At 41.7% G+C, this 24,201-nt stretch overlaps 3 protein-coding genes across 3 annotated transcripts; 2 read left to right on the forward strand and 1 right to left on the reverse strand.

Annotated features, from left to right (window-relative positions):
- The first annotated feature begins 299 nt into the window (after positions 1 to 299).
- LOC134185317 (filamin-C-like) lies at positions 300 to 14,566 on the forward strand. The gene is made up of 20 exons (XM_062653099.1): positions 300 to 603; positions 799 to 1,109; positions 1,170 to 1,859; positions 3,058 to 3,114; positions 3,178 to 3,229; positions 3,292 to 3,336; positions 3,813 to 3,893; positions 3,952 to 3,974; positions 4,041 to 4,153; positions 4,713 to 4,818; positions 4,890 to 4,906; positions 4,969 to 5,024; positions 5,533 to 5,576; positions 5,652 to 5,709; positions 6,054 to 6,188; positions 6,247 to 6,370; positions 6,451 to 6,454; positions 7,166 to 7,478; positions 8,800 to 9,146; positions 9,669 to 14,566. Exons 1-20 carry the CDS (start codon positions 339 to 341, stop codon positions 14,358 to 14,360), a joined length of 7,533 nt encoding a protein of 2,510 aa, XP_062509083.1. The 5' UTR covers positions 300 to 338; the 3' UTR covers positions 14,361 to 14,566.
- LOC134185558 (WD repeat domain-containing protein 83-like) lies at positions 14,422 to 16,430 on the reverse strand. The gene is made up of 9 exons (XM_062653369.1): positions 16,349 to 16,430; positions 16,160 to 16,280; positions 15,789 to 15,894; positions 15,686 to 15,734; positions 15,499 to 15,625; positions 15,148 to 15,215; positions 14,974 to 15,082; positions 14,783 to 14,897; positions 14,422 to 14,714 (listed from the first exon to the last, which is right to left on the reverse strand). The coding sequence occupies exons 1-9, from the start codon at positions 16,428 to 16,430 to the stop codon at positions 14,553 to 14,555; spliced, it is 939 nt and encodes a 312-aa protein (XP_062509353.1). The 3' UTR covers positions 14,422 to 14,552.
- A 73-nt stretch (positions 16,431 to 16,503) lies between these two features.
- On the forward strand, positions 16,504 to 24,195 carry LOC134185660 (dynein axonemal intermediate chain 4-like). Its single transcript, XM_062653501.1, has 24 exons — positions 16,504 to 16,601; positions 16,658 to 16,853; positions 17,629 to 17,693; positions 17,750 to 17,792; positions 18,560 to 18,633; positions 18,975 to 19,072; positions 19,141 to 19,211; positions 19,408 to 19,527; positions 19,593 to 19,700; positions 19,757 to 19,817; positions 19,908 to 20,179; positions 20,336 to 20,438; positions 20,488 to 20,609; positions 20,690 to 20,776; positions 20,836 to 20,913; positions 20,979 to 21,052; positions 21,296 to 21,450; positions 21,519 to 21,663; positions 21,721 to 21,808; positions 22,501 to 22,629; positions 22,688 to 22,785; positions 22,846 to 22,921; positions 23,706 to 23,786; positions 23,948 to 24,195. Exons 1-24 carry the CDS (start codon positions 16,561 to 16,563, stop codon positions 23,993 to 23,995), a joined length of 2,433 nt encoding a protein of 810 aa, XP_062509485.1. The 5' UTR covers positions 16,504 to 16,560; the 3' UTR covers positions 23,996 to 24,195.
- The last annotated feature ends 6 nt before the right edge of the window (positions 24,196 to 24,201 follow it).

Here is a 24,201-nt window from a genome sequence, read left to right on the forward strand (position 1 = left end):
GCGTATCCAAACCCCTCCCCTTTTAACCAAACCCCTCCCCTTTTTATATCTACCGACCGGTAGATATCAAAGAGGGGAGAGGTTTGGCTAAGCGAGACTAACAAAACATTAGAGCGTAACTCCAATATATTTAGACCGCAGTTAACGCAGAAGAAAAACTCGACAATGCTGCAGTAATATGAAAATGTGTGCGTATACAATTTTTCGCAAATTTACTTTGTACAACTGTACGTACAGTACTGGTTCCTAGAGTTCCTTTCCTGGTTGATTGCTCTGTACTGTAGCGCGCGTTACTTCAAACTCCGCCCAACAGTTTCTGCACCAACGCAACACAAAACATGCCTGAGTCAGGATGGCAGAAAATCCAGGAGAATACTTTTCGTCGTTGGTGTACTAGGAATCTGAAGGTTCGAGGGATGAAAATCGACGATTTGTCTCAAGACTTTAGTGATGGTTTGCTGCTGATTGCGTTGCTCGAAGTGCTTTCTGGGAAGAAATTTGGCCCACATGATCATAATCCAAAAAATCGCCTTCAGAAACTAGCAAACTGCGGACTATGCGTGGATTTCATCAAGTCTGAAGGCGTTCGTATCGAATTTATTGGTGAGATTGTCCAACCTCAGTGCCAGCGGAAGGAAGCTAAAGTTAACTTAATTATGCAAATATAGGCGTGGTTGATTAATTAAGCTCTTTTAAAACTTGCTATTTGTCTAGACTGCTGACCCTGATATGCATGTTATATGTGTCACTGTGTGTACTTTGTATACGTGACTGTTTGACCAACTTTATGTGATGCAGGAGGTGTGGATATTGTTGATGGCAACTTACAGCGGATACTTGGTCTTGTGTGGACGCTTATTTTGCACTATCAGATTAACTTGGGATTTCAACCTAGGCAAGCTCTTTTGTCTTGGATTCAAGTTAGATTGCCAGATAAAGGCATCAAGAACTTCACCACAGATTGGAACAGTGGCATAAATTTGGCAGCTTTGGTTGACTCTGTAGTTCCTGGTTTGTGTTCTGAACATGCAACAATGGATGCATCGATGCCCTTGCAGAATGCGAAATTGGCAATGGATCGAGCAGAACAAAGACTAAATATTCCTCAGGTAGATCACATTGTGAAGAATGAGTTGCCTTTGTTATCATTTGTGTTTTTATTACTGTAGATTCTGACTCCTGAAGAGCTTGTTAATCCTAAAATTGATGAACTTAGTGTCATGACATACATGTCTTTTTTTCCTGAATGCAAACCTAATGAACACGTAGATGAACCAGATGTAGGTCCAAATCCATTGACGTGGACTGCCGATGGGCCTGGAATAGGAAAATGCGTTCAAGCCAATGATGAGACTCACTTTACAGTGTACCCTGGAATTGGAAAACTTAGTGAATTGCAAGTGAAACTTCTGAACACCAGCCAGGGCAGAATAGAGTTTCCTGTTGAATTCGAAGCAATAGAAGATGGCACAATCCTGGTCACATATAACACAGCTGAACCTGGTCACTATCAGATTTTTATTCTTGTAGCAGGACTTGACATAACTGGAAGTCCTTACGAAGTTGCAGTTATAGATGTTACAAAAGTGAGGGTAGTGATGCCAGAAAGAAATCTAAAAGTTGGAGACATCGTCACGTGCAATGTGGATGCATCTCTTGCTGGACCAGGACAGATTACAGCTAATGCTGTCGTACCGGGTGGTGATGAACGGCATTGTCAGATTACTGCATTGTCAGAAGGGAGGTACAAAGCTGAGGTTGCTTTAAATGTACCAGGAGAGTACATGATCACAGTATCATTGGAAGGCATCCTCGTGCTAACCAACCCATTGGTCATAGCTGACTTTCACGAGCCAAATGTAAGTGTCATCTTTAGCTTCTAGTTTTAATTACCATTGCAACCTACAAAGTAGGATGATTGCTTTCTACACTTTTTTTTTATCTAGCTAGGAATCTGTTCTTGCGTCTAACTATACCATTTTTTTTGGGATAGTGGTTAGTATGAAGTGGCATGGTGTGATGTTGATGTAAATGCCATGACACACTGTGGTGTGTGTGTGTGTGTGTGTGTGTGTGTGTGTGTGTGTGTGTGTGTGTGTGTGTGTGTGTGTGTGTGTGTGTGTGTGTAAGCGTGCGTGTGCGCGCGCGCGTGTGTGTAAGCGTGCGTGTGTGTAAGCGTGCGTGTGTGTGTGTGTGCGTGCGTGTGTGTAAGCGTGTGTGTGTGCGCGCGTGTGTGCGTGTGTGTGTGTGTGTGTGTGTGTGTGTGTGTGTGTTCGCAACAGGATGTAAAAATAGTTGTAAACGATCAGTAGATGCTTTTTCGCGGTTTGGGAGCTGTCTGTTCATTAATATCAATAAATCAGTTTGCCGTACACGTGAGCGTAAGCCCACTTTTGCGTGAAAAGGTGATGCAGACAACCTCGCCAGAAGAGCCTGTAAGATCTGTACAAATATTTCTAATATGAGATATTAGAATTGCGCTTAACTAAACGTTGGAATTGCGTCTTTATTTGGAGGTTACGGGACTCTTCAGTAGCCTAGGAGTTGTAATATTGTATTCGCATCATCTTGGAATAAAGCGTGGAAGTATTGCAATTCGGACCCACGTCATAATCAGTGCATGTTGTAGTTATTAGGTTAATTAATTAATACGAAACTAGAATAAGTGGTGAGTCCTAAAGTGCTCTCTTTTACTCGTGAGATTTCTTGAAACAGCAGGGCCGTGTTGTCAACTTGTCAATTTCGTTGTCCGTTTCGTTGCTACACTCATACAGTAGTATGTGTTTGAGAACTGTTGCTGTTGCCTGTAGGATTGGAGATACTATAGCACATTTTGAATAAAGTTAAACGTTGCAACAGTTAACTGGTGTGTGTGTGTGTGTGTGTGTGTGTGTGTGTGTGTGTGTGTGTGTGTGTGTGTGTGTGTGTGTGTGTGTGTGTGTGTGTGTGTGTGTGTGTGTGTGTGTGTGTGTGTGTGTGTGTGTGTGTGTGTGTGTGTGACATGCACACTTAGGTATGCTTTATTTATGTCAATTTTTCCACCTTGATGATCTTTAGATTACCCTTGAAGTGGTAGAATCAAAGTCAGGTCATCACTTGGTGACACTCCGTGATGTATGTTTTGAGTATTTCTGCATATTTACTTGTGTATTTGAGAACAGTCTGTGTTTGTATTAGGTGCCATTAAGTTCGTCAGTTCAATCTTTGAAGAGCCGGGTGCACCAGCAGTGTATTTGTCATTAATTTAGTGTGCAGACTTGCAGTCATTCTGTGTGTATGTGAATCTTGTAGATTCAAAGATTCATCTCAGCAGGATTCAATTGAGACTTGATGCAAGTAAGACATCAAAATTATGATATTTAGAATACAAGGTCTTAGTTCTTAATTAAGTAGATCCTATTCATCAGTGGAACGCTAAGGCACATTTTATATCGAAAGAAGTGCACCACTACTCATACATACAGTAGAGACCAACTATTGTATCTATGTATGCCTTCTACGAAATTCTATGCCTTCTCAGAAATAAAACTTTTTAACAAATTCTGACTGACCAAGTTATGTTGTTGATGTTATGCAAAATGACAGATATAGGTGTGGTATTAAATGGCAAAGAGTCACTATTTGATTATATACACAAATTAATGATTTATAGTAGTTAGTTCTTTGTACAGTACATCTTATAGAGAGCATGTTCAGAGACTAGAACAGCACTCTTGTATGACATTATTATTTAGTTATTTCTTTATAACAAATAGTTGCAATAGTCGAAATGTTGTAGTATGTACGTGAAGTATTGCCTGTATGGCTCACAGGGGGCAAAGGACTAAAGGATGAGGAAACTGTGGAATCACTTGGTTTGAGAAGTGGCTCTAAGCTGTATTTGAAAGATCTAGGTTTGTTCTTATCTTTATACTCATGACAACATAATAATTGATGGTTGTTAACATTTAGGACCTCAGATTGGCTGGAAGACAGTAAGGCTTGTTTCTTGTTAATTAATGAATTGGGTAGGGCAAATGTTATAATTATTTTTCGTATAGGTTTTTGTGGCAGAATACATGGGACCATTGCTTATCTATCCATTGTTTTATGTGAGGCCAGCATTAATATATGGAGTTGGTGCATCATCTGAACCGTACCATGGTGTAGTGCAGTAAGTTTTGTATTGCTTTGTTGATCTGTCATACTATTCATCTGTTGCATAATAGCTTTGTAGTTGTCAGCAAAGTTGGCAGTAGCTGTTGTCTGTATTTGTCTTTGTTATATGACTTAAGTCGGGTACTAACTGGGAAATAGATTGAATGCAGTTGCCTCTTTGTGACGACTTATGCTGTGTATGACTTGGTGTACAGCTAGGTTTATATGTAGAGCCATGCTTGTTGACCACAGGGTTGGTCATGGGTTTGTGACCTTCCATCATGGCTTGTAATATTCAAAGGACTATCACAGTGGAAGGTGTAAGTGTACGTGTGCTCTATTACGTTACTTGTTTGGCCATTCTCGTTCATTAGGTTTATGTGGCACTGTGATCTGTGTGAGCATAGACTGGTATAAGTTGGCAACTAAAACTTGGCAAACATGTTCTGCACGTATATGTTGTGCCTGTGTTATTTGTATGCTATACTGTTGGAATGTTTATTTGGACCTTTTGCTGATTTAGTAACAGATGTAATCAGTAATCTGAGCACCTTTCCATATGCTTGTATCTCTAGAATTGCTGCTGCATGCTGGACATTTCATTATGCTAAGAGAGTGTTTGAAACACTGTTTATTCATCGATTTTCTCATGGATCTATGCCTCTGCGAAATCTTTTTAAGGTCAGTTTATATGGCACTGTGCTGTAGGTGTCTTGTCAGATAATAGTTGATGTTTGGTGTTTTGTATCTAGAACTGTTTGTATTACTGGTGAGTGTGTCAGTGAAATGACCTGATCAGTGAACGATTGATATGTTGACACTGTGTGCTAGGGGATTTGCATGTCTGGTTGGGTATTTTGTCAATCATCCTCTGTACACTCCTCCAGGTAATGTTGTCATAAGTGTGTTCATTGGTCTAGTCTAGCTAGTCTGTGTTGGAAATATACATTCATGGTTTTAGTTTTGTACTGAAAGGTTTGCTTTCGCTAACTTCTTTGTAAGAAGAGGAATGACGTTTACGGCTACTGTGTCTGTACATGTAGGAAGTGTGGCCACTGTTAGTCATGTGATCTCTACTGACTATATTAGATCAGATGGTTGGGCTGGCCTTTACTATCTTTATGTTGCTGTTATTGGAGTGTGATTATTGTTGTAGCCTCTAACGAATTTGAAGCGAATTTCAGTTCTTTAGATTTGCAGTGCTTTAGGTATCATTCTGAGTTCTACTGCTACTAGTGTTTATGTAAGGCAGGTACAGTATATGTACAGTACTGTCTTGTTTTTTTTGTAGAGAATTTTGTGTAGTATTTAGTACTACAGTATTGATCAATTGCAGTTGTCTGCAAATGCTAAATCCGCCTTGATTTGTGTACTGATTTTGTATCTTTTTGGTAGCATTTGGGAGCATGCAGATTGGACTTGGGCTGTTTGGCTTTCTGGTATGGCTATCTATCTGTAGCATTACAGCATAATATGTGTTGCTACATTACATCATGTCCGGTGTGTTTCCATAGGTATCTGAATATGGCAATTTTTCTATCCACAATCTCTTGAGTAATTTGAGATCAGCTGGTAGGTTAAATTGTCATTTAGAAATTTTTGAACACTGCATTGTATTGATTGGGCTGAAGGATTCAGTTAACTTTTATGAGGAGTTTAGCTGGATTAGGTGCACTCACTCAACAGATAACCATCTGATTACACTGAGCCATTAATTAATGATAATTTTAGATAGAAATAAACAAACAGTGACAAATGCAGACTTTGCATATTGTTTGTAGATAGTATTGGTTGTTGTGTGACAAATTGTTAGTATGAAATTAGCTGCTGGTGACTACAGTGCACTGCCTTGTTTATTCTGTGTCACTTTATACTCTTCATTTTTGCCTGTTATGTGACAGTTGTTTTTCATACAGGTAGTGCCGAGAGACAAGTTCCTCTTCCTTCTTCAAATGTGTTTTCATGGTTGTTTAACTATGTTTCTTGCCCAAATTATACATATGAAGTTGGTGCGTGGTCATCGTTTGCTGTAATGACTCAGACACTGACAGGTATATTTCTAGTTAATTGAGTTTATTCCATAAAGTAGGTTCAATTGTGTCCATTTAGCTGGATTTTTTGCACTTGTTGGCTTTGGCCAGATGGCTGTTTGGGCTCTTGGGAAGCACCGAAACTACAAGCGTGAATTTGCCAACTACCCAAAGAAGAGAAAGGCAATTATACCTTTCCTGCTGTGATAAACCATGGTGGCAGCAACAAGCCCTTGGACATTTTGTATGCTTTGCAATATAAATGTGCTTTGAGTTTGTGAAGTATGGTACATATGATATAGGGTATGTCTTGTCTTTGCAATGGTTCTTGCAATTGAAGTAGTGCAATTGATCTGAATTGAACAATGGCAGGTGTCAGTAAATGGAATGGAGAATCCTTGAATTTTGTGCTTTATGTTTTGAGATATTTAGGTGCTTCTTCAAGGTCTGCTACATAGTAATAGGTGCTAATATACAGTTAGCAATTTAGTCAAGAATTAAATTCACGCGCGTGGGCTCGAGCACACACACACACACACACACACACACACACACACACACACACACACACACACACACACACAGAAACCGTTCAAGACAAAAGTTCATTAATAATTATGCCATTATATAGACAGTCAGTCCTAAAAGGGAGGTATACTCCAAGATCTGAGGCTAGGATAGAAGTTTAGTTAATTAATTAAGTAAACGGCAGTACCAAACGAAATTCTATCAGAACAGGAAAAGCAGGAATGAAACCTATCCAATACTGCTTTCCACACAGTATCAATGCATACATACCGCGGTACATGTACATGTACCTTGTTTATTTAAACTAGGTACCGGCAAATCACGTGACACGCTTCCGGATTCCCAACCGGTTTTAGATAATCCGGGCAAGACTCTCACAACTACTTGACACTTCATTCTGCTTGGAGAGTGTCAGTGTTGCTCCGCCAGGTCGGTCGTGTGCAGTGGTTGTAAGTCTGTTCACTAATTAGGCGGCTTTGCAGGCGAGCGAAATGGCAGGCATGATGGAGCATCAGACGTTGGAGAATGCAGAGTGGAAAAGAATACAGCAGAAGACGTTCACTCGTTGGGTCAACGAGCACCTGAAAAAGCAGTCGCGGTTTGTCCGCGACTTGAAGACGGACTTGTCTGACGGCTTGAATCTCATTGCGCTGCTGGAGGCTCTGTCACAGAAGCGTTTGGGTCGCTTCACAAAGAATCCGCGCATACGTGCTCAGAAGCTAGAGAATGTCGATGTCTGCGTGAGGTTCATAGCCAGTGAAGGAATACGTCTTGTCAATATCGGTAAGTAAAGAATCCTGTCACTGTTTAGGTAGTTGACCGTGTCGCAGTCTAGTGGTGTTGGAATTGCAAATTCTGTTTTGACAGTCTAGCACATGTGCGAGCTGTTACAGCCTCGTGCAGCATTTCTGTTGTCGATAATGTGTCGGCTAATGCGTTTTCGCTTGCGGACGAGCCTTTTTGCCAGTGCGGCACAGTTTACATTCAATTTCATTTACCCTTGTTGACTGCTTGAAGCTCTATGTAACGACGGTGTTTTCGGTGAGAAAAACCGCCGCGTAGGCGGTCGTTCTAGCCTCAGAAACCCTACACGAATGACGAAGATGGCCACCGGATTATTGTGGCTATGTACAGGTGACGGGACTACCTGCTGCTTGTGACTCGGTCGGAAATGATGTGTTCTGAGGAAACGCGATAGCATCTTTGCTTCCTCGAGGTTACCCAACAGCATTAGGTATTATAGGCTTTTGACTTGCTCTGGTGTAGTATGTATTACAGACTATTGATACATACATAGCGTTTTTCTAATTGTTATGTCTAGCAGCAGTTGTCAAACCCACAAGTTTGAGAGTTCCAATTTTGTTATTATCCTGGAGTGCTCAGGAATATGCTATGTCTTAGATAGACTCTATTTGGAAGACTGTAGAATAACAAATCTCAGCAAGGATGCTCTACTTTGCTTCCATACTCATCAATACCACATTCTTTAGACCACAGTTCACCTGTTACAAAGAACTGAGAGCAGATAGACAAATGTAGTCCTGAAAGGCACTAACAATTTTTGTTGGCTTCCTAGAGAATGATTCTGAGTACTGGTTTGATTGGTGTGGCTTACCAATCATTGTTCTCTGTTTCCTGTGAATCTATAAAGTTGTCTCACAGAGCTGATATGTTGTTGTTGGCTTTGTCTTCTTCTTTCTTTTGTGCCATAGTGACATACTGTGAGACAGGCAGCAGGCTACTTACTAACCAGACGGTTGTCTTTATTCCTAAGTGAAGTTGTGGAACATGCCTCTATCTGGCTGTCAATGCTAATTGCCCAGATGTTTAATTAGGCAAAAACGCATGTTGCCTGTGGTTTGCTTTGTGGTTTGTGCAAGGGCTACTATTATGTTCAAGAATTATCTGTGGGATATGTATAATCTGTTATTCCTGTTAGACCAGATGTTTGGTATTCTTTTTGTTCATATATGGTCATGTTTGCTCTGGCTAACAACCTAGTCAGTGTGGCCTTATGAGTGGACAGACTGCAGACTACTGATTACTACTAGTAGGATATCCTGAATCTATTACAAGAGCTGTCTATAATCTATGTTGAATATAGGAAACCATGACATTGTTGATGGCAACTTGAAGCTGATCCTTGGTTTGATATGGACACTGATCTTGCATTATCAGATCAGCATGGGATTTCAGTCTGATGAAAGTCCAGACAAAAAGGGAGGCCCATCACCTAAGCAGCAACTGATGCAATGGATTCAAGGAATGCTACCTGACAAGGCTATAAAGAATTTCAACACTGACTGGAACAGCGGTATCAATGTAGCAGCATTGGTTGATGCAGTTGCTCCTGGATTGTGTCCCGAGCATGTCGATATGGACTCTTCGACTCCATTAGAGAATGCCCAGCTTGCAATGGGACGAGCAGAAGAATGGCTTGGTGTTCCACAGGTGAGCATGCACAGCACCTATTCTTGTGTGTCGATTTCATGTGAAGACTGTAGCCTAATAACTTAAAGGAGCACAAGACCAAGGTAGACTCAAATTCTAAACCACACCGCACCTAGTTGGATTTTTGTTTACAAAATTCAAATTTTTGGCAACAAAACATGCGTTATTGAAAGAAGAGTTATAGATGGATGAAGAAGTTAAGTGTAAACTTTTGTCGACGGATAAGGCAGCTGAGTCTAGTAGTTACTAGTGCCTTTTTCAATAACATCTACGTACATTTTATCCTCGGACTCCACACTGCATTGTGCTCATCTTTATTTTTGTTACGGACTTAAGTTTCTTAACATTGAAACACCTGGTGACCATTAATAATACATACTAAACCCATAAGTGACTATTGACTATTGCTACAGTGCGAGAAATGCACTGGATACATTCAGTATGCAAGGTGGGACGTTTTTGTGTTGCATGCATATAGAATAGGCGAGTATTGCTTGAATTAATGAGTGTTGTATTTTGAAGGTTCTTGCTCCTCAAGATATGGTAAATCCGGTTGTTGATGAGCTGAGCATGATGACGTACCTGTCGTACTTTCCTGAGGCAACTCCTAAACCCGGTGCTCCTGTCTTCTCTCGAACGAATATCAACAAAGTGTATGCACGTGGACCAGGACTGGAAGCAAATGGACTAAAGGAAGGTATGAAAGGACGATTTACGGTGTTTACCAAGGGTGCTGGTCCAGGCAATGTCGAGGTAAAAGTCACTGGTCCTGGGGATGAGAGTTTTCCATGTGCAGTAGTTGATAATGGTGATACAACTTATGCGTGTGAGTACACCCCCATGAAAGCAGGTCCGTTTCGTGTTGAAATTTTGTATGGAAGTCAACAGATTCCTAAGAGTCCATTTGCAGTGAATGTTGCCACTATTGCAGACCCAACAAAGTGCAAGGCATGGGGTCCTGGGGTCGAAGGCACTGGACTCAAGGAAGGCCAGCCAGCAGAGTTTTGGGTTCAAACAACAGATGCCGGACCTGGTGAATTGGAGATTAGTGTACGAGGTCCGAAAGGAATTCTTCAGGCGGACGAACTTACTGTTGAACCAGAGGCAGATGGTACATACCATTGCATCTATCATCCCGAGCTTCCTGGTGAATACCAAGTCTATGTGAGATTTGGCTTTCAGCATATACCTAAGAGCCCATTCAAGGTTCGTGTCAGTGCTGATGTGGCTGATGCCAGCAAATGTCGTGTGGAAGGCCCTGGAATTGAAAGCACTGGTTTAGTTGTGGGAGAACCTGCAGTGTTTTGGGTTTACACGGCTGGTGCTGGTCGAGGCAAACTTGATGTATCTGTGAGGGGACGATATGGCACGTTAGATCCAGAAATTGTTGATGAAGGTAACGGTACGTACAAGGTCACCTATCACCCAGAAAAGGATGGAGAATATGTGGTAGCAGTACGTTGGGGCAGTGGCCATGTTCCTGGTAGCCGCTTTAAGGTAAATGTAGATATGCCTACTGATGCTAGCAAGTGCAAGGCCCAAGGACCAGGTCTCAATCCTGCAGGTGTTAGATGTGGAACTCCAGCAAAGTTTTCTGTTCGAACGAAAGGAGCTGGACCTGGTGAATTGAAGGTGGTGGCTGCCAACCTCAAGACAAATAATAATGCTCCAGTTGATGTGAAGGAAGGCCGAGATGGAACTTATTCAGTAACATACAGCCCTGAAGAATCAGGGCCTTATTCAATCTCAGTTACTTATGATGGAAAGGACATTTCTGAAAGTCCATTTAGTGTCCCAATTACTGATCCAACCAAAGTCAAAGTTAGTGGGCGTGGACTAGGAGAAGACGAGATTGTAAAGGTTGACAAGCCACTTGAATTTGCAATTGATGCAACAGAAGCTGGACCGGGTATTGCAACAGCTCAACTAATTGTTGGAACCCGTGGCAAGCCTGAAGATATCCCAGTTGAAGATAATGGTGATGGTACATTCAAGTTAAAGTTAACACCTAAAGATGCCCAGCGACACAACATCAATCTCCTGTTTGCTGGAGGCCAAGTCCCAGACAGCCCATTGAAACTCCATGTTGCCGATCCATCTCAGGTAAAAGTGTACGGTCGTGGCTTGGACAGTGGATTGAAGGCTGGTGATTCAGCACCTTTCACTGTTGATCTCAACAAAGCTGGTGAAGGTGACCTTGGCATAGAGATAGATGGGCCTGTTGAAGTAGGAGCTGAGAGAAAACAGAACAGAGACAAAACGTGGACAGTTACGTACTATCCAACGGAAGCCGGAGAATATCAAGTCCACCTTACTTTTGCTGGAGATGAGCTCCCTGACAGCCCATACATTGTCAATGTGGAGCAAGCCACTAGTCCAGATAAGGTGAAGGCTTCTGGACCTGGACTGGAGAAAAATGGGCTTGTAACTGGTGGACCAGCAGACTTTATTGTTGATACTTCTGAGGCTGGACCGGGTGAGCTCAGTATTAGTGTTCAAGGACCAGAAGGAGCCGAGCAAGTGGATATATCAGAAGATGCAGACGGAACTACGTTTTCTTGTGGATATAACCCTCAAACAGCTGGCGAATATGTTGTCAACATCAAGTATGCAGGCAAACATATCCCTGACAGTCCGTTCCGACCACGAATTCGATGGGCAACCGATTCAACAAAAGTAAAGGCACTTGGTCCTGGGTTGAAAGGTGGTTTGACTGATGAACAGGCCGAGTTTACTGTTGATACATCAAAGGCTGGTGATGCTGGGCTAGCTATACTAGTTGAAGGTCCTAGTCAAGCCGAGATGAAGGTGGATGACAATGGTGATGGTACGTGTCGCGTTCAATACTACCCTACGTCTGCTGGTGAGTATCAGGTCAACATAAAGTTCAATGAAGAGCATATCCCTGGATCACCATTTACTGCATACATTGAACCTGCAACGGATGCAGCCAAAGTTCGTACTGAAGGCCCTGGTATTGAGCCGACTGGTTTGAAAGTTGGAGATGCCGGTGATTTTATCATTGATACAACTGAGGCCGGTCGAGGTAACCTCAGAGTTACCGTGGACGGTCCTCGTCGGAATTCTGCGACTGTCAAGGTTGAGGACAATGGTGATGGTACATACAGTGCACGGTATGACCCGAAAGCTGTAGGACAGTACAATGTCAAGATCCATTTTGCAGATCATGATATAAGAGGCAGTCCATTTGAAGTTGCTGTCTGTGATCCTTCCAAAGTTGCAGTTACTGGACCTGGACTGTCAGAGAAAGAAAAGCCACTGATGATAAAAGAGATGCTAGAATATAAAGTGAATGCACAACAAGCTGGTCCCGGTGATCTGGCTGCCATGAGCATCACTACCGATGGCAAACAGAAGCCTTTGGAAGTCCTTGACAACAAGGATGGTACCTTCACAGTGCAATTTTATCCTGAAGAACCTGGAGCACATGCACTTGATCTTCGCTACTCGGGTCATGAGATACCACAGAGTCCACTAACTCTGGGGATTGCTGATCCTTCAGCTGTGAAGGTAACAGGGGATGGCTTGGAAGGAGGCAAAGTCAATGAACGTCAAAGCTTTGTTGTTGATACTCGTGATGCTGGCCACGGTGGTCTGTCTCTTGCCATCGAGGGACCATCTAAGGCTGAAATACAGTGCGAAGACAATGGAGATGGAACATGCACGATTTCTTATACACCAACAGAAGCTGGTGAGTACAAGGTGAAGGTGCAATTTGCTGAGGAGACCATACCCAGCAGTCCATTGTGTATTCCTATTGTGGATGTAACCCAGGTACAGGCAGACGGACCGGGACTAACTGGTGAAGGTGTTCCAGCTGGAGAACCAGCTGAATTTGATGTAAACACTGCTCGTGCAGGACCTCTAAATTATGAGGTTCAATGTACTGTGACTAACCCCGATGGCAGTGAAGCATCTGATGTCACCATTACACCAGATGGCAAAGGCAATCATCATGTTATATATGAGACAGCAGAACCGGGCATGTACAAGGTCAATCTAGTTTTTGCTGACGAGCAAGTGCCTGATTTCCCTATGGAGGTACCTATTGCAGACCCATCACGCTGTCAGCTCAATGGTGCCGGTTTGCAAGCTGGTGCTGTGAAACAACCTGCCACATTTGAGGTCAACACTAAAGAAGCTGGACCAGGAGAAGTAGGAGTTCAGATAGTCGGGCCCTATGGACCTGGGACAGGGCTTGACGGACTCGACATAGTTAATACTGGTGATGGAATGACTGCTGTTACATACATCCCTGTAGATGCCGGCGAGTACACCATTGAAGTGACCTATGCAGGAATGCCTGTTAGCGATCAAGCATATGTGGTACCGGTTGCCGATCCAAGTGCTTGCAAGGCCTATGGACCTGGTCTAGAGCCTATCGGATTGTTTGCTGACAAAATGACACATTTCACAGTGGAGACCGTTGGGGCTGGAGCCGGCGACCTGGAGATCGCTATATTTAATCAGAAGACCGAGGAGTCTGTTAATTACTCTTTAACTGAGAAGTCTGGTGGTGTGTTCTATGTCGAGTATGTACCACCTGATGCAGGTATTTACCAAGCTGATATAAAGTTTGCCGAGCAACAGGCTAGTGGTAGCCCATTTGTCATTTCTGTCTGTGACCCGTCTAAAGTAAAAGCAGTTGGTGCTGGATTGGAGGCAGAATGTGAAGTTAACAAACCAGCCAGCTTTAGCATTGATACACGCGAGGCAGGTGAAGGGAACATCTCGCTAGCTGTTGAAGGACCTTCAAAGGCTGAAATTGAATGCAACGATAAGGGAGATGGTACATGTGAAGTCACCTATTATCCCACTGTGGATGGGCGGTACCAAGTGGTCATTAAATTTGCAGAGGTTCTTATTCCAGATTCTCCGTTCACTGTTCGGGTCGTCCGTCCTGCTCCTGATGCTAGCAAAGTGGAGGTCAGCGGATCTGGTCTGGAGTTCCCAAAGGTTGGTCAGTTGAATAACTTTGTAGTGGATGCTTCAGCAGCTGGTGGACGAGGGATGCTTGAAGTTGGTGTCTTCGGTGCATATGTACCTGCTGAGGAAGTAAACATCAAACATACGGGTAACTACGTGTTCGATATTGGATATGATATAAGAGAGCCCGGTGAGACTGTCATCTATGTGAAGTGGCATGGAGACCACGTTCCAGGATCTCCCTTCACAGTCGTGGTGGAGGAATGATAATGACGTTTGAAAAGTGGACTTAGTGATTGTTTCAGGTGTCAAATTGGAGTACTATTATGAATTATGAACTAGTAGCAAAAAATGATTTTGTGAGTGCATGCTTGCAGTTTTATGATCTAAGTCTCAGGAGAAATCAGAATGAATTTGCTGTTTGTTTGTGTGTGTTACTTGTTCATTTAACATTTGAATCTAAGCTGTTGTCTCTGAAGTTTGCCCTCTGTCTCCTCCTTTCCATACTTTAATGGATCCATCACTGGCAGCTGCTACCAAGCATGCTTCTCTAGGGTGAAAGGCAAGAGAATAAACAACTGAAGTTTTAGCTCCTTGTGGTAGGGAGTGGATAAGTTTAGCCTGAAATGATAGAGTACATGAGAGCTAGTATGCTGTCTACGTTTTAGGACGACAAACGTGTAGAGTACCTCGACGAGCTCCCAGATGCAAATTCTTCCATCCTCTGAACCACTGATTATATGGGCATCTGTGTTAGATGAACAGCAATCAATCTTGTAGTCTTGACTTTGATGCCCCTTAAACCTACAACAAAGCACAGCAGTGCTAAGTTAAGGTGCTGTATCCACTACAGTTGAGGTGATGTGTATCATGTATGTACTCATTGAGAAGCTCTCCAGTATCTTTATCCAGCAATCGTATAGTGCTATCCAATGATGATACAATGATGCACTGTCTGTCATTAGTGAATGGTGCTGATGTAATAGGATCTGCACGACGGAGACAAACATGATCAGTTTGTAGTCAGTGTAGGTAAGTAAAAATGGATCTATACATCCGACGCAGTCTTGGTAGAGTTTACCCATTCTGATGTCGTAATTGCGCACATACGTATCCACTGATCTAAACAAAGATGTATCATGAAAATCATGAAAAGGCTTGAAAAAATACATCAGTGGCAGTACACTGGTTCAATTGTGTACAACTAAGTCGTTTAGATAAAAAGTGTTATCATTTCATTTGCTCATCTGCCATGCTTGTTGTCTGCCTCACACTGACTTTCTTGTTATAATAACTTCAAGGGATAAAACTTCAAGGGAGAAAGCTGACTACGTAAGGCACATGCACCTCTACTCTGAACTTAGTGAAGATAGTTCCATGTCTGTAGAACAGCTGAATTAAATACCCTGTCAGAATTTCATGGTCTGTAACTTGGACTGACGTCACGCTGTCCTTAGCATCGTCGATTACTTGGACGGGTTCATACTGTCTTGACCGACAGTCCCAGAGTCGAATGGTGGCATCATACGAACCTGCAGCACATCAATTACAACGTCAGTTCATAAATCTTTAGAAGTTGAAAGAAGACAGACCCGAAATAAGAAGAGTTGATTCATCATTAAATTTTACACAGTTTACTCTCTAAATAAAACAATCATAGAAAGGGTCAACTAGGCAAAGGAATGATGATCTTACCTCTAAATGTCCACGATACTTACGAATAATATTACCAGTTGAAACATCAGTCAATATAACAAGTTTATCAGCCCCACATGACACAATTCGGCTATTGTCTCGTGCACTGCACAACATACAATATGCATAGGACAATATACAACAATACAAACATACATACGTATACTATATGGTTCATTATTAAAATAATTTCTGTAGTCAATGCCACCTGACTGTGTCGTCATTAGAAAGAATTCTAAAGCTAATGTTGTTTACAATAATATGTGTATATCAGCCATCCTCCATGAAAGTCTTCTGCTTTGATATTGATATTCATTTAGTGAGTTAATTAATAAACAATTTCAGGTATCACACAGTATGTCTTGTCTTACGCTGCAACATCCAGTACTTCTCGTCCATGACCTTGATATGTTTTTATTATTAATCCTCGATGAGGATTCCACAGTTTTACGGTCTTGTCGCTTCCACACGTTAGACAGTAGGAACCAGACGCTAGAGAGATAGACAGATCGGTCATTTAGCACAACAGCAAGTCATGATTTCCATGAATCAAACGCAACTGTTAAATCTCACAGCTCTAGCTGGGCCGTGATGACCAGTTAACTCTGCAGTAACATACTCGGGAAGAGGAGAACTTGCCATTCGAAATGGGACTCGAATGGCAGACCATACCGCCAAATGCGCGCATTGTGCCAGACCACCACGTGATTTTTATCCGGGAGCTTATCCGTAGCAACCAAATACATCATCACACACACGTCTCATTCTGAAGATGTCTCGACGGGACAGCGGCCGCAGGCGGCAAGTTTCGAAGTTATAAACGTTTTTAAATTCTGATCGCAAGTTTTCAGATTTTTCTTCATTTTCAGAATCATATCCCGCTCGTCAAGTCAAAATGTTCACATTACCAGCAGCACGAACGTGAAGCGCATTGGAGGCTCACGCGCCTCGTTTGCCAGCTCTCGCGCCAGCATGTTTTCATCTAGTAGACAGTTACTGACGAGTGGCAGTCGCAAGAGCTTCGAAAAAGCAGATAGAGTGCAACAAAACAAGCCACCAGTTCAGGCAAGAACAGCTGCTGTACATTAAATGATAAGCTAACTAATTAGTCTTGTTGTAAGCACGCTGACCATGCAGTACAGTAGTCTGTTCTCTAAAATTCAAATTCAACATTTTATATAGCAAAAAATTGATATCAGTGGGTTTAATACTTATTACAGTTTTGTGTGGGCTTTGTGTATAGCCATATGATTAGTTGTATATAATGAAGTATATCATCAGATGAATGGAGAAATGAGAATGACAACACATAAACTGTAGAGACAGTGACCAATCCAAAATGACAGATTTGAGGGGAAATGGAGAGTGTGTTCCAGGCAAACTTGTAATAGTACGGTTCGATAGGCTACTTTCTCTATTTGAGTGTTTCTAGTTTTTGCCAATTTCAACTGTTTAAACGAAAGTACAAGAGGGCAAAACTTCAGCTAATATGCAGCTTGAATGCATGCTTAGTCAGTGTCAATGAAGAGTGTGAGAAGGGGACTGGCCACATTGAGTGGTCAGTATTATGCAGTAGGGAGATTGAGTCACCCAGTCGTATGTCACGTGACCAGCCGGCACTACTGTACCCTAGCGTTTTACACCTTGGGTAATTAACGCTTTTGGATATGCTACTGCTAGTAAATAATGTGGTGATCGACTGGGACGATGTTGTATGTATACATATGCAACAGTATCATGCAGTTCGATTACAATAGCACATTATTTGATCGTGAGAAACTGTGATTATTTGCTAAAGATTCAGTTGTTCTACTTTGTTTCTTGTCTCTCTTTGCTATAGATAATTGTTAATGGAGTTGATATGACACCAAGAGACATCCTGCAAGTTGACCATGTATCTCTAAAGTAAGAGAAGCCTTTCAGGTTGAATAGAGATACTCAAATTTAGTGAAATTTTGCAGACGGAATCAGAGCAATGTGATGGCTGATCTGGGAGCAAGCATGGTGAGTTGGCTGAAATAATTAATAAATAAATCTGCAAGTACGTAACATTTAGACTTTGCACCATAGTTAGGACAGTGGAAATATCAGCCGAGATTCTTAATTGGTATTAGTAGAGACCACGAAGATCTCCATCAGCTAATAAGACATCTCCACTAGTTTAGTTTGTTACTTATTTCTTGGCACTTACTAACTGGCTGGCTGTGATTACAAGTTACTAATCACATGATGTAATTTAGTTGTATTGAGTTATGATTTCAAAGTCTGCGTGGGTTTACGTGTGCTGTTAGAAATTAGCACACCGAACATGGCTTGATAGTGATTTGTAGTTAAGTATACTCTCAACAGTAGATGCTATAAGTGGAACGATTGCAGTTTATGGCAGAATGTCACTTGAGTTGGGGGCTACTGTTTTAATCGTGTTTATACACGACAGCAACATCATTGCTTGCAAACCATGTACAATGGTTTTGTCTTGTCAGAGGGTAGCAGTGCATGGATTCGTAGTCATTAAGCGTGTACATAGCTGTGGTAAAATGCGTTTGTTGTGGTTGTGAGGTTTTTATTGGTATTTTTAATGGTAAGAGTTTCCTGTCATTATTTCTCATTATCTAAGTGGTGGCTGGACTTTCGAGTCCACATGTATGGAGGACATTCGTGATAATGTATTTGTCCATGCATGTTGCTGTATGAGAGTTGTAGTGTGGCTGCGTTTCGTCTGAACACCTGCTGTCATTGATGTAGCTATGAATGATGTGTTCTTTTATCAGGCATCAGAATCATTGTTTCAGCAGTCTCTTTATGGTGGTCCTGTTGGAACAAGTTTTTCTCAGCCATTTAGCAGGTAAGTCAGTTATGTGTTTGTGCTTTTCTTTATGTCTGTGTCTTGCAGTCGTGTCAATTTTGCTATCGGTTTGTTTGTCCACTTGTTTTCTCACTTGTCATTTATTTGCTGGTTGTTGCTAGTGTCTGTGGGCTTGGTGTTTTCATTTGCACCTTTCACTTGCCTATCTACCATTTTGCATATTTGTCTTCCCTGTAGCCTTTCTGATCTTTATCTGCCATACTGTTCTTGCTTAGTCATCAAATGATTTGCTTATTTTGTGGTTGTATGGTGCTTATTAGGCATTGAAGTTTAATAAAATATGTATGAGTACTGGTGGTGTTATTTGCTCTTGTATTTAGATCTGTATTAGGAAGCAGTCGCTCATCTCCTGAATCATCATCAACTGACGCGTTATCAGCTCCATCATCTTTCACTGACATTCCTGCAGTAGCAAGTTGTAAGTTTTATTTCAGAGCAGCAATTTTCAACAGTTTAATACTTTCTATTGCTGTTTTCTATTGTCAGCACTGGAGAGAGCACAAGAGGATATTTCACAGCCATTTACATCATTAACAGCTGCAGACATAGAATCGGTGGTGAGTTAGTTGTATACAGCTAGAGTCAATTATTCTTACGGTTGTCCTGGACTGAGGAAGTTGCAAGCATTTGCTATATTGAAAACAGGCAGCTATGCAGGAAGTTGTAGACAGATAGTTATAGTACAGCAAAATTTTGTAATAGACAATTGCTGACATGGTAATCTTGGCATTTTTTGTTTTTTTTTGTTTTTAGGTTGACATCAAACTAACTGAGAGTGACACTATTTGGTTATTTGACATGCCAGGCACTTGTGTAGCATTGGATGGAGATGATGCACAACAAGTTGCAGCAAGAAATGAACAGTACACGGAGGTCTTGTATTATAGCCTTAGATATATGAGTTACACGGCTTCTATATTTGTGTTTGTTCTGCTTAGCTATGCAAGAATCGAGCAGGGAACGACTGGTATGCACCACGTGCAATGCAGACATTCAACGATTCAGCCAAAGTAAAACATGTACAGACTGTTCCAGTGATGCACAATGTAAGAGCTTTTGTGGTGGCTGACGTGACGACTGTTTGACACATTTTGTTGTAAAGGATGTTGGAGTTATGGCCACTAATTGGGACATGTATGACACATATGAAGCAACAACTGTAGGTATGCAATAGATAGAGTTGCTTTTCTGCCTCTGCTTGTTTGTCTAGCCGCTTCCTTTCTATTTGTACTGAAACTTGTATGCATCTTTAGTTGAAAACACAGCTGATCCAGACATTGATGAAGATGTTGTACCTGAACGACGTCCGGGTTCCGTTGCATCTAAAACAAGTCGTAGCCAACGATCTCGCTCAGTTTCTATGCAACCATCTAGCCTTATGAGCTCTGATAGCAGGGCTAGTTGTATTGCTAGTGGCCATTCTTCAGAATCATCTAGTGTTAGAGCAGGCATTGCAATGATGCGAGCTCCTGATTCAGGCAGTCCTGAAATTTCAGAAGAAATAGTTGTTGATCCCATACTCAAGGTGGGTTTAGAGATAAGTTGTATTTATTTACATTATTAAACAATATACACAGTATGTGGATAGTAGACTGATTTTTTAGGTAAGGCCTTAATCAGATCTATAAGTTTCAAGCTTTGGTTGACATAATGTTTAATGTTAACCAACGGTCTTCTTTAGTCCGATAAACTGAAAGATACTTTGAAAGTTATGGAACGAGTGGTGACACTGAACATTTATCAAAACAAGCAGGCAACTTATCGAGGATTGGATCCTGTGGAAGGTGATATCATGTAGTCATTAAGATTGTATTATTCTGATGTTGTTTGTAGTCGATACACAACAGGCGATTCCACCAACAAACAAACCAGTTTTGGAGCGACTGTGGACTTACGTGTGTCCTCTTACAAATGACAAAACTGTCTGTTCAATGGCATGGAATAAATCCAACAATGTGAGTAAATCATGTCTTTGCATGACCAGCACAGAACGTACCTCACACAACGGTAACATACTATGTATTAATTTTCTTAGGATCTTTTAGTAGTCGGATATGGTCAGTTTGAATACACAGAACAAAAACCAGGTCTCGTCTGTTGTTGGTCGTTGAAGAATCCTGAAGTACATTGTACAGATCAGGCTTTACAATTTGAATAGAAGTATAACTGTCTGTGCGTTAGTTTCCAGAGAGAGTCTTTCATACTGACAGAGGCGTTACTGCTGTTGATTTTTCTCGCCAGAACCCTAACCTATTGGCAGTATGTTTGCAAGTCTAATAATTTGGCAATTGCAAGCCAACTGTATAGAATATTTGTACTTTCAGGTTGGTCTTTATGATGGTACTATTTCTATTTACAATGTGAGAAGCTCAGATAACTCTCCTGTCCTTGACAGCAGGTTGGTTTAGTATCTAGTTTTAGTTGCCTTTTGTTCTGACAGGAGCATATGGTTCTGAGCAACACAGCATTGTGTGTATGACCATGTGTGCACATACAGTTAACTACATATCAGTGCAAGTATAAGTAGTTGATTTGGTAAAGTGCATCGGCATGAACATGATATTACTTTTCTGACTCGTACTTGTAGTGTGCTATCTGATAATCACTTGTTGCTTCTAAAATCATGTATGGATGTTCATAGTAAAGTTGAAGGAAAGCATTCTAGTCCCATCTGGCAACTGAAATGGATAGACAAAGAACGTGTAGCTGGTGAGGACAAGACTGAAGTTCTTGTCTCTATTGCTACAGATGGGCGTGTTGTCCAGTGGTCCATCCGCAAAGGCTGTGAATGCTTTGGTACTGACTGGTTGGGTTGATAATGCAAGGTCTTGTCTCTTTGTAAAATGTACTTGTTTTTGTTGTAGATCTGATGCATCTAAAGAGGACATCTAAAAAAGGACGTAAAGGTGTGGATGGATCACTAGGTCGCAGTGGAAAGCAGAGTGAGGCACTAATTGCAAGACATGCGTGTGGACAAACATTTGACTTTCTTCCTAGTGATACAAACATGTAAGGTTGTAGTTTGTTTAACTGGGGTTTGCAACCGTGGAATGTTGTGCTGTTTAGCTATCTGGCTGGCACTGAAGAAGGTCACATACACAAGTGCTCCTGCTCATACAATGAGCAGTACTTGGAGTCATATTTTGGTCATACTGTGAGTGTGGTGTTTGTGTGTGTGCACGTGCGCACATGTGTGTGTGTGTGTGTGTGTGTGTGTGTGTGTGTGTGTGTGTGTGTGTGTGTGTGTGTGTGGTGTGATAGCGCAGTTGGTTAGAGAGTCATCTTACGGAGTGTTTACATCGAGGACCTTGAAGGGTTGCAAGTTCAAGTCACAGTGATGGCGAGCTATGGCATAATTTCCTAAAGCAAGAAACTAACACACATTTGCTTCTCTCGACTCGGGAGTATAAATATTGACTAGCGTCATTGACTGGGGTCCTAAGCAGCCGTCGGCTGTGACGTGATCAGTCACTGGGGTCCTGGTGAGACTTTGGGTGCTCACACCACAGTTGGCTTCACAAGTTGGTGCTCCTGCGAGTGCCTGGCCCGGCTCCAGGAGTTTGCTAGCGCAGGCCCAGAGTTCCCTGAATAGCGCACAGGGCCCAGCTTAACAGCTGGGGCCTGACCTTTGAGAGGCAGCTCCTGACATTTAGGATTTAGGTGTGTGTGTGTGTGCACATGCGTGTGAATGCATGTTGCTGTGTGCTTGTGTTGGACTGTGTGTTGTCTGTCTGTTTGTTTACATATATATTATTTTGGGTTCATCTCTGTATGTGGTTGTGAGTGTGATGTGTGAAATGGTAGAGTAATAGTTTTATAATGTGTTTGGTGTTATGTATCTTGAAGGGTCCAGTTTATCGCATTGCTTGGTCACCGTTCTTACATGGTTGCTTTGTCAGCTGCAGTGCTGACTGGAGTGTGAGACTATGGCATGAAACTCAAACCAAACCAGTCTGTACATTTCAGTCATCTAATGTGAGCTTCTAGAGTTTCAATCACAAAGAGTTAGTGGATATATATTCAGTTGTTGTAGAAAGCTACATATGATATTGGGTGGTCTCCTACATTACCTGGTGTGCTTGCATCTGTTAGTGATGGACGTGTCGACGTGTGGAACTTTGCTGAGAATTCGTAAGGATTTTATCTGCTTTTTACTATTGTCATCATCATTATTATTTGTGATCTGTATAGACTTGATCCAGTCATAGTTCATGAACCTGCATCGACATGTACTCAGAGCTGTCTTCTATTCTCACTCAACTCTAATGTAAGCATGATTTACAATTAGTTTGCATGGCAATGGTACTCAACATTTAATACAACACCCCAAACTTGGTTGCTCAACTGGATTGGAAATTACATAAATGATGTAAAATGGTCACGTGGGATTTAGTGCTATGAGATTGCTGTGTTGCATCAAATAGTCAAACTTCTGTTTGGAGATTGTTGCATTTTTTGTCAGTTGAGGCAAAATCTCTGCTCATCAAATGTATTTACAACCACTAATAAGAGAGCGGATTCTAGAGAGGGTTGTGCCCCTATCAGGTACGTCACACGTAGCGTAGGTGCTGAAGTAGAAATCCAGCTGCGCAAGTGCTAGATCGATTGACGTACTGATCATTCCGCTTCAAGGTGGTCAGTGGGTACTATATTACTGATTTATGTTGATATGGCATTGGTATTGGCTTCGATCCATACACCAATTAAGATGGTTGCATGAACTAAACTTGGTAATTTCTCTGATGTTGTGTTTCAGTGGCTGAACAAACTCACTATATAGTACTTTGTCATCCATATGGTTTATAGTTTTGAGATTGTGTTCTAGCATATAGGTACAGCTGTAGGCCAAAATTCCTGCTCTCGTGTTTTCAGTGTCTAATGAAACAGCTTTGTTGACAATAGGACAGTCAACTACAATAGTTTAATATTTATGATTCCTGTTGGCTATGTTGTCATAACTCTTGCGATGGTGTTAAATAGTAGCTATTGTCAATTTGATGGTGTTGATATTTGCATGTATGATAATACATTGACTTAGTAATATATTATAGGCTCTTCTGGTTGGTGATTCTCAAGGCCAAGTGACAGTCTATGAACTACACAATGTGACCAGCCTAACAGAGGATGAACAGGTTATCTATCCGTTACACTAGATAAGTAAAATATGTAGCCACACAGGGCATCTTGACAGCTGCCTGGGTGTGAGTGCTAACGATACGTTGGCTGCCAATGTGTCTCTGTCTCACAAGAACGTGTGCGACACTGATCTCAGTGTTGTCTGATCTCTTTGCAGCTCCAAGCACTGAAGAAACTCGTCAACCCCAACAATAACTCTTGCTAAGAAGATCTAGGCATAGTCCGGTCTGTGTACATTCTGTATGTTTTATGATGTTTCTGGGTACGTTACGTATATACTACGATTAAGAAGTCAGAATAGTAAATATTTACTCGACGTGGATCATGGTAGTCGAGGTATTTCTTTGCTTGGATTGTCATGCAGGATTTCCTGTGTTGCGTCCTCGCACCCCAGTCTAGAAAGAGCCGCAT

The sequence above is a fragment of the Corticium candelabrum genome, chromosome 10 (assembly GCF_963422355.1).
Source record: "Corticium candelabrum chromosome 10, ooCorCand1.1, whole genome shotgun sequence".
Lineage (NCBI taxonomy): Eukaryota > Metazoa > Porifera > Homoscleromorpha > Homosclerophorida > Plakinidae > Corticium > Corticium candelabrum.

Bases quoted from the DNA above. Each gene is read 5' to 3' on its own strand.
- LOC134185317 (XM_062653099.1), top strand. From the start codon at position 339: ATGCCTGAGTCAGGATGGCAGAAAATCCAGGAGAATACTTTTCGTCGT. The intron at 4,154-4,712 runs GTAAGTTTTGTA...TTGTATCTCTAG, and splicing joins CCGTACCATGGTGTAGTGCA to AATTGCTGCTGCATGCTGGA. The intron at 5,025-5,532 runs GTAATGTTGTCA...TCTTTTTGGTAG, and splicing joins TCCTCTGTACACTCCTCCAG to CATTTGGGAGCATGCAGATT.
- LOC134185558 (XM_062653369.1), bottom strand. From the start codon at position 16,430: ATGGCAAGTTCTCCTCTTCCCGAGTATGTTACTGCAGAGTTAACTGGT. The intron at 15,735-15,788 runs GTAAGATCATCA...TGTTTTATTTAG, and splicing joins AGTATCGTGGACATTTAGAG to AGAGTAAACTGTGTAAAATT. The intron at 14,715-14,782 runs GTACTCTACACG...CTATCATTTCAG, and splicing joins GCATCTGGGAGCTCGTCGAG to GCTAAACTTATCCACTCCCT.
- LOC134185660 (XM_062653501.1), top strand. From the start codon at position 16,561: ATGTCTCGACGGGACAGCGGCCGCAGGCGGCAAGTTTCGAA. The intron at 16,854-17,628 runs GCAAGAACAGCT...TCTTTGCTATAG, and splicing joins AAAACAAGCCACCAGTTCAG to ATAATTGTTAATGGAGTTGA. The intron at 19,073-19,140 runs GTAAGTTTTATT...TTCTATTGTCAG, and splicing joins CATTCCTGCAGTAGCAAGTT to CACTGGAGAGAGCACAAGAG.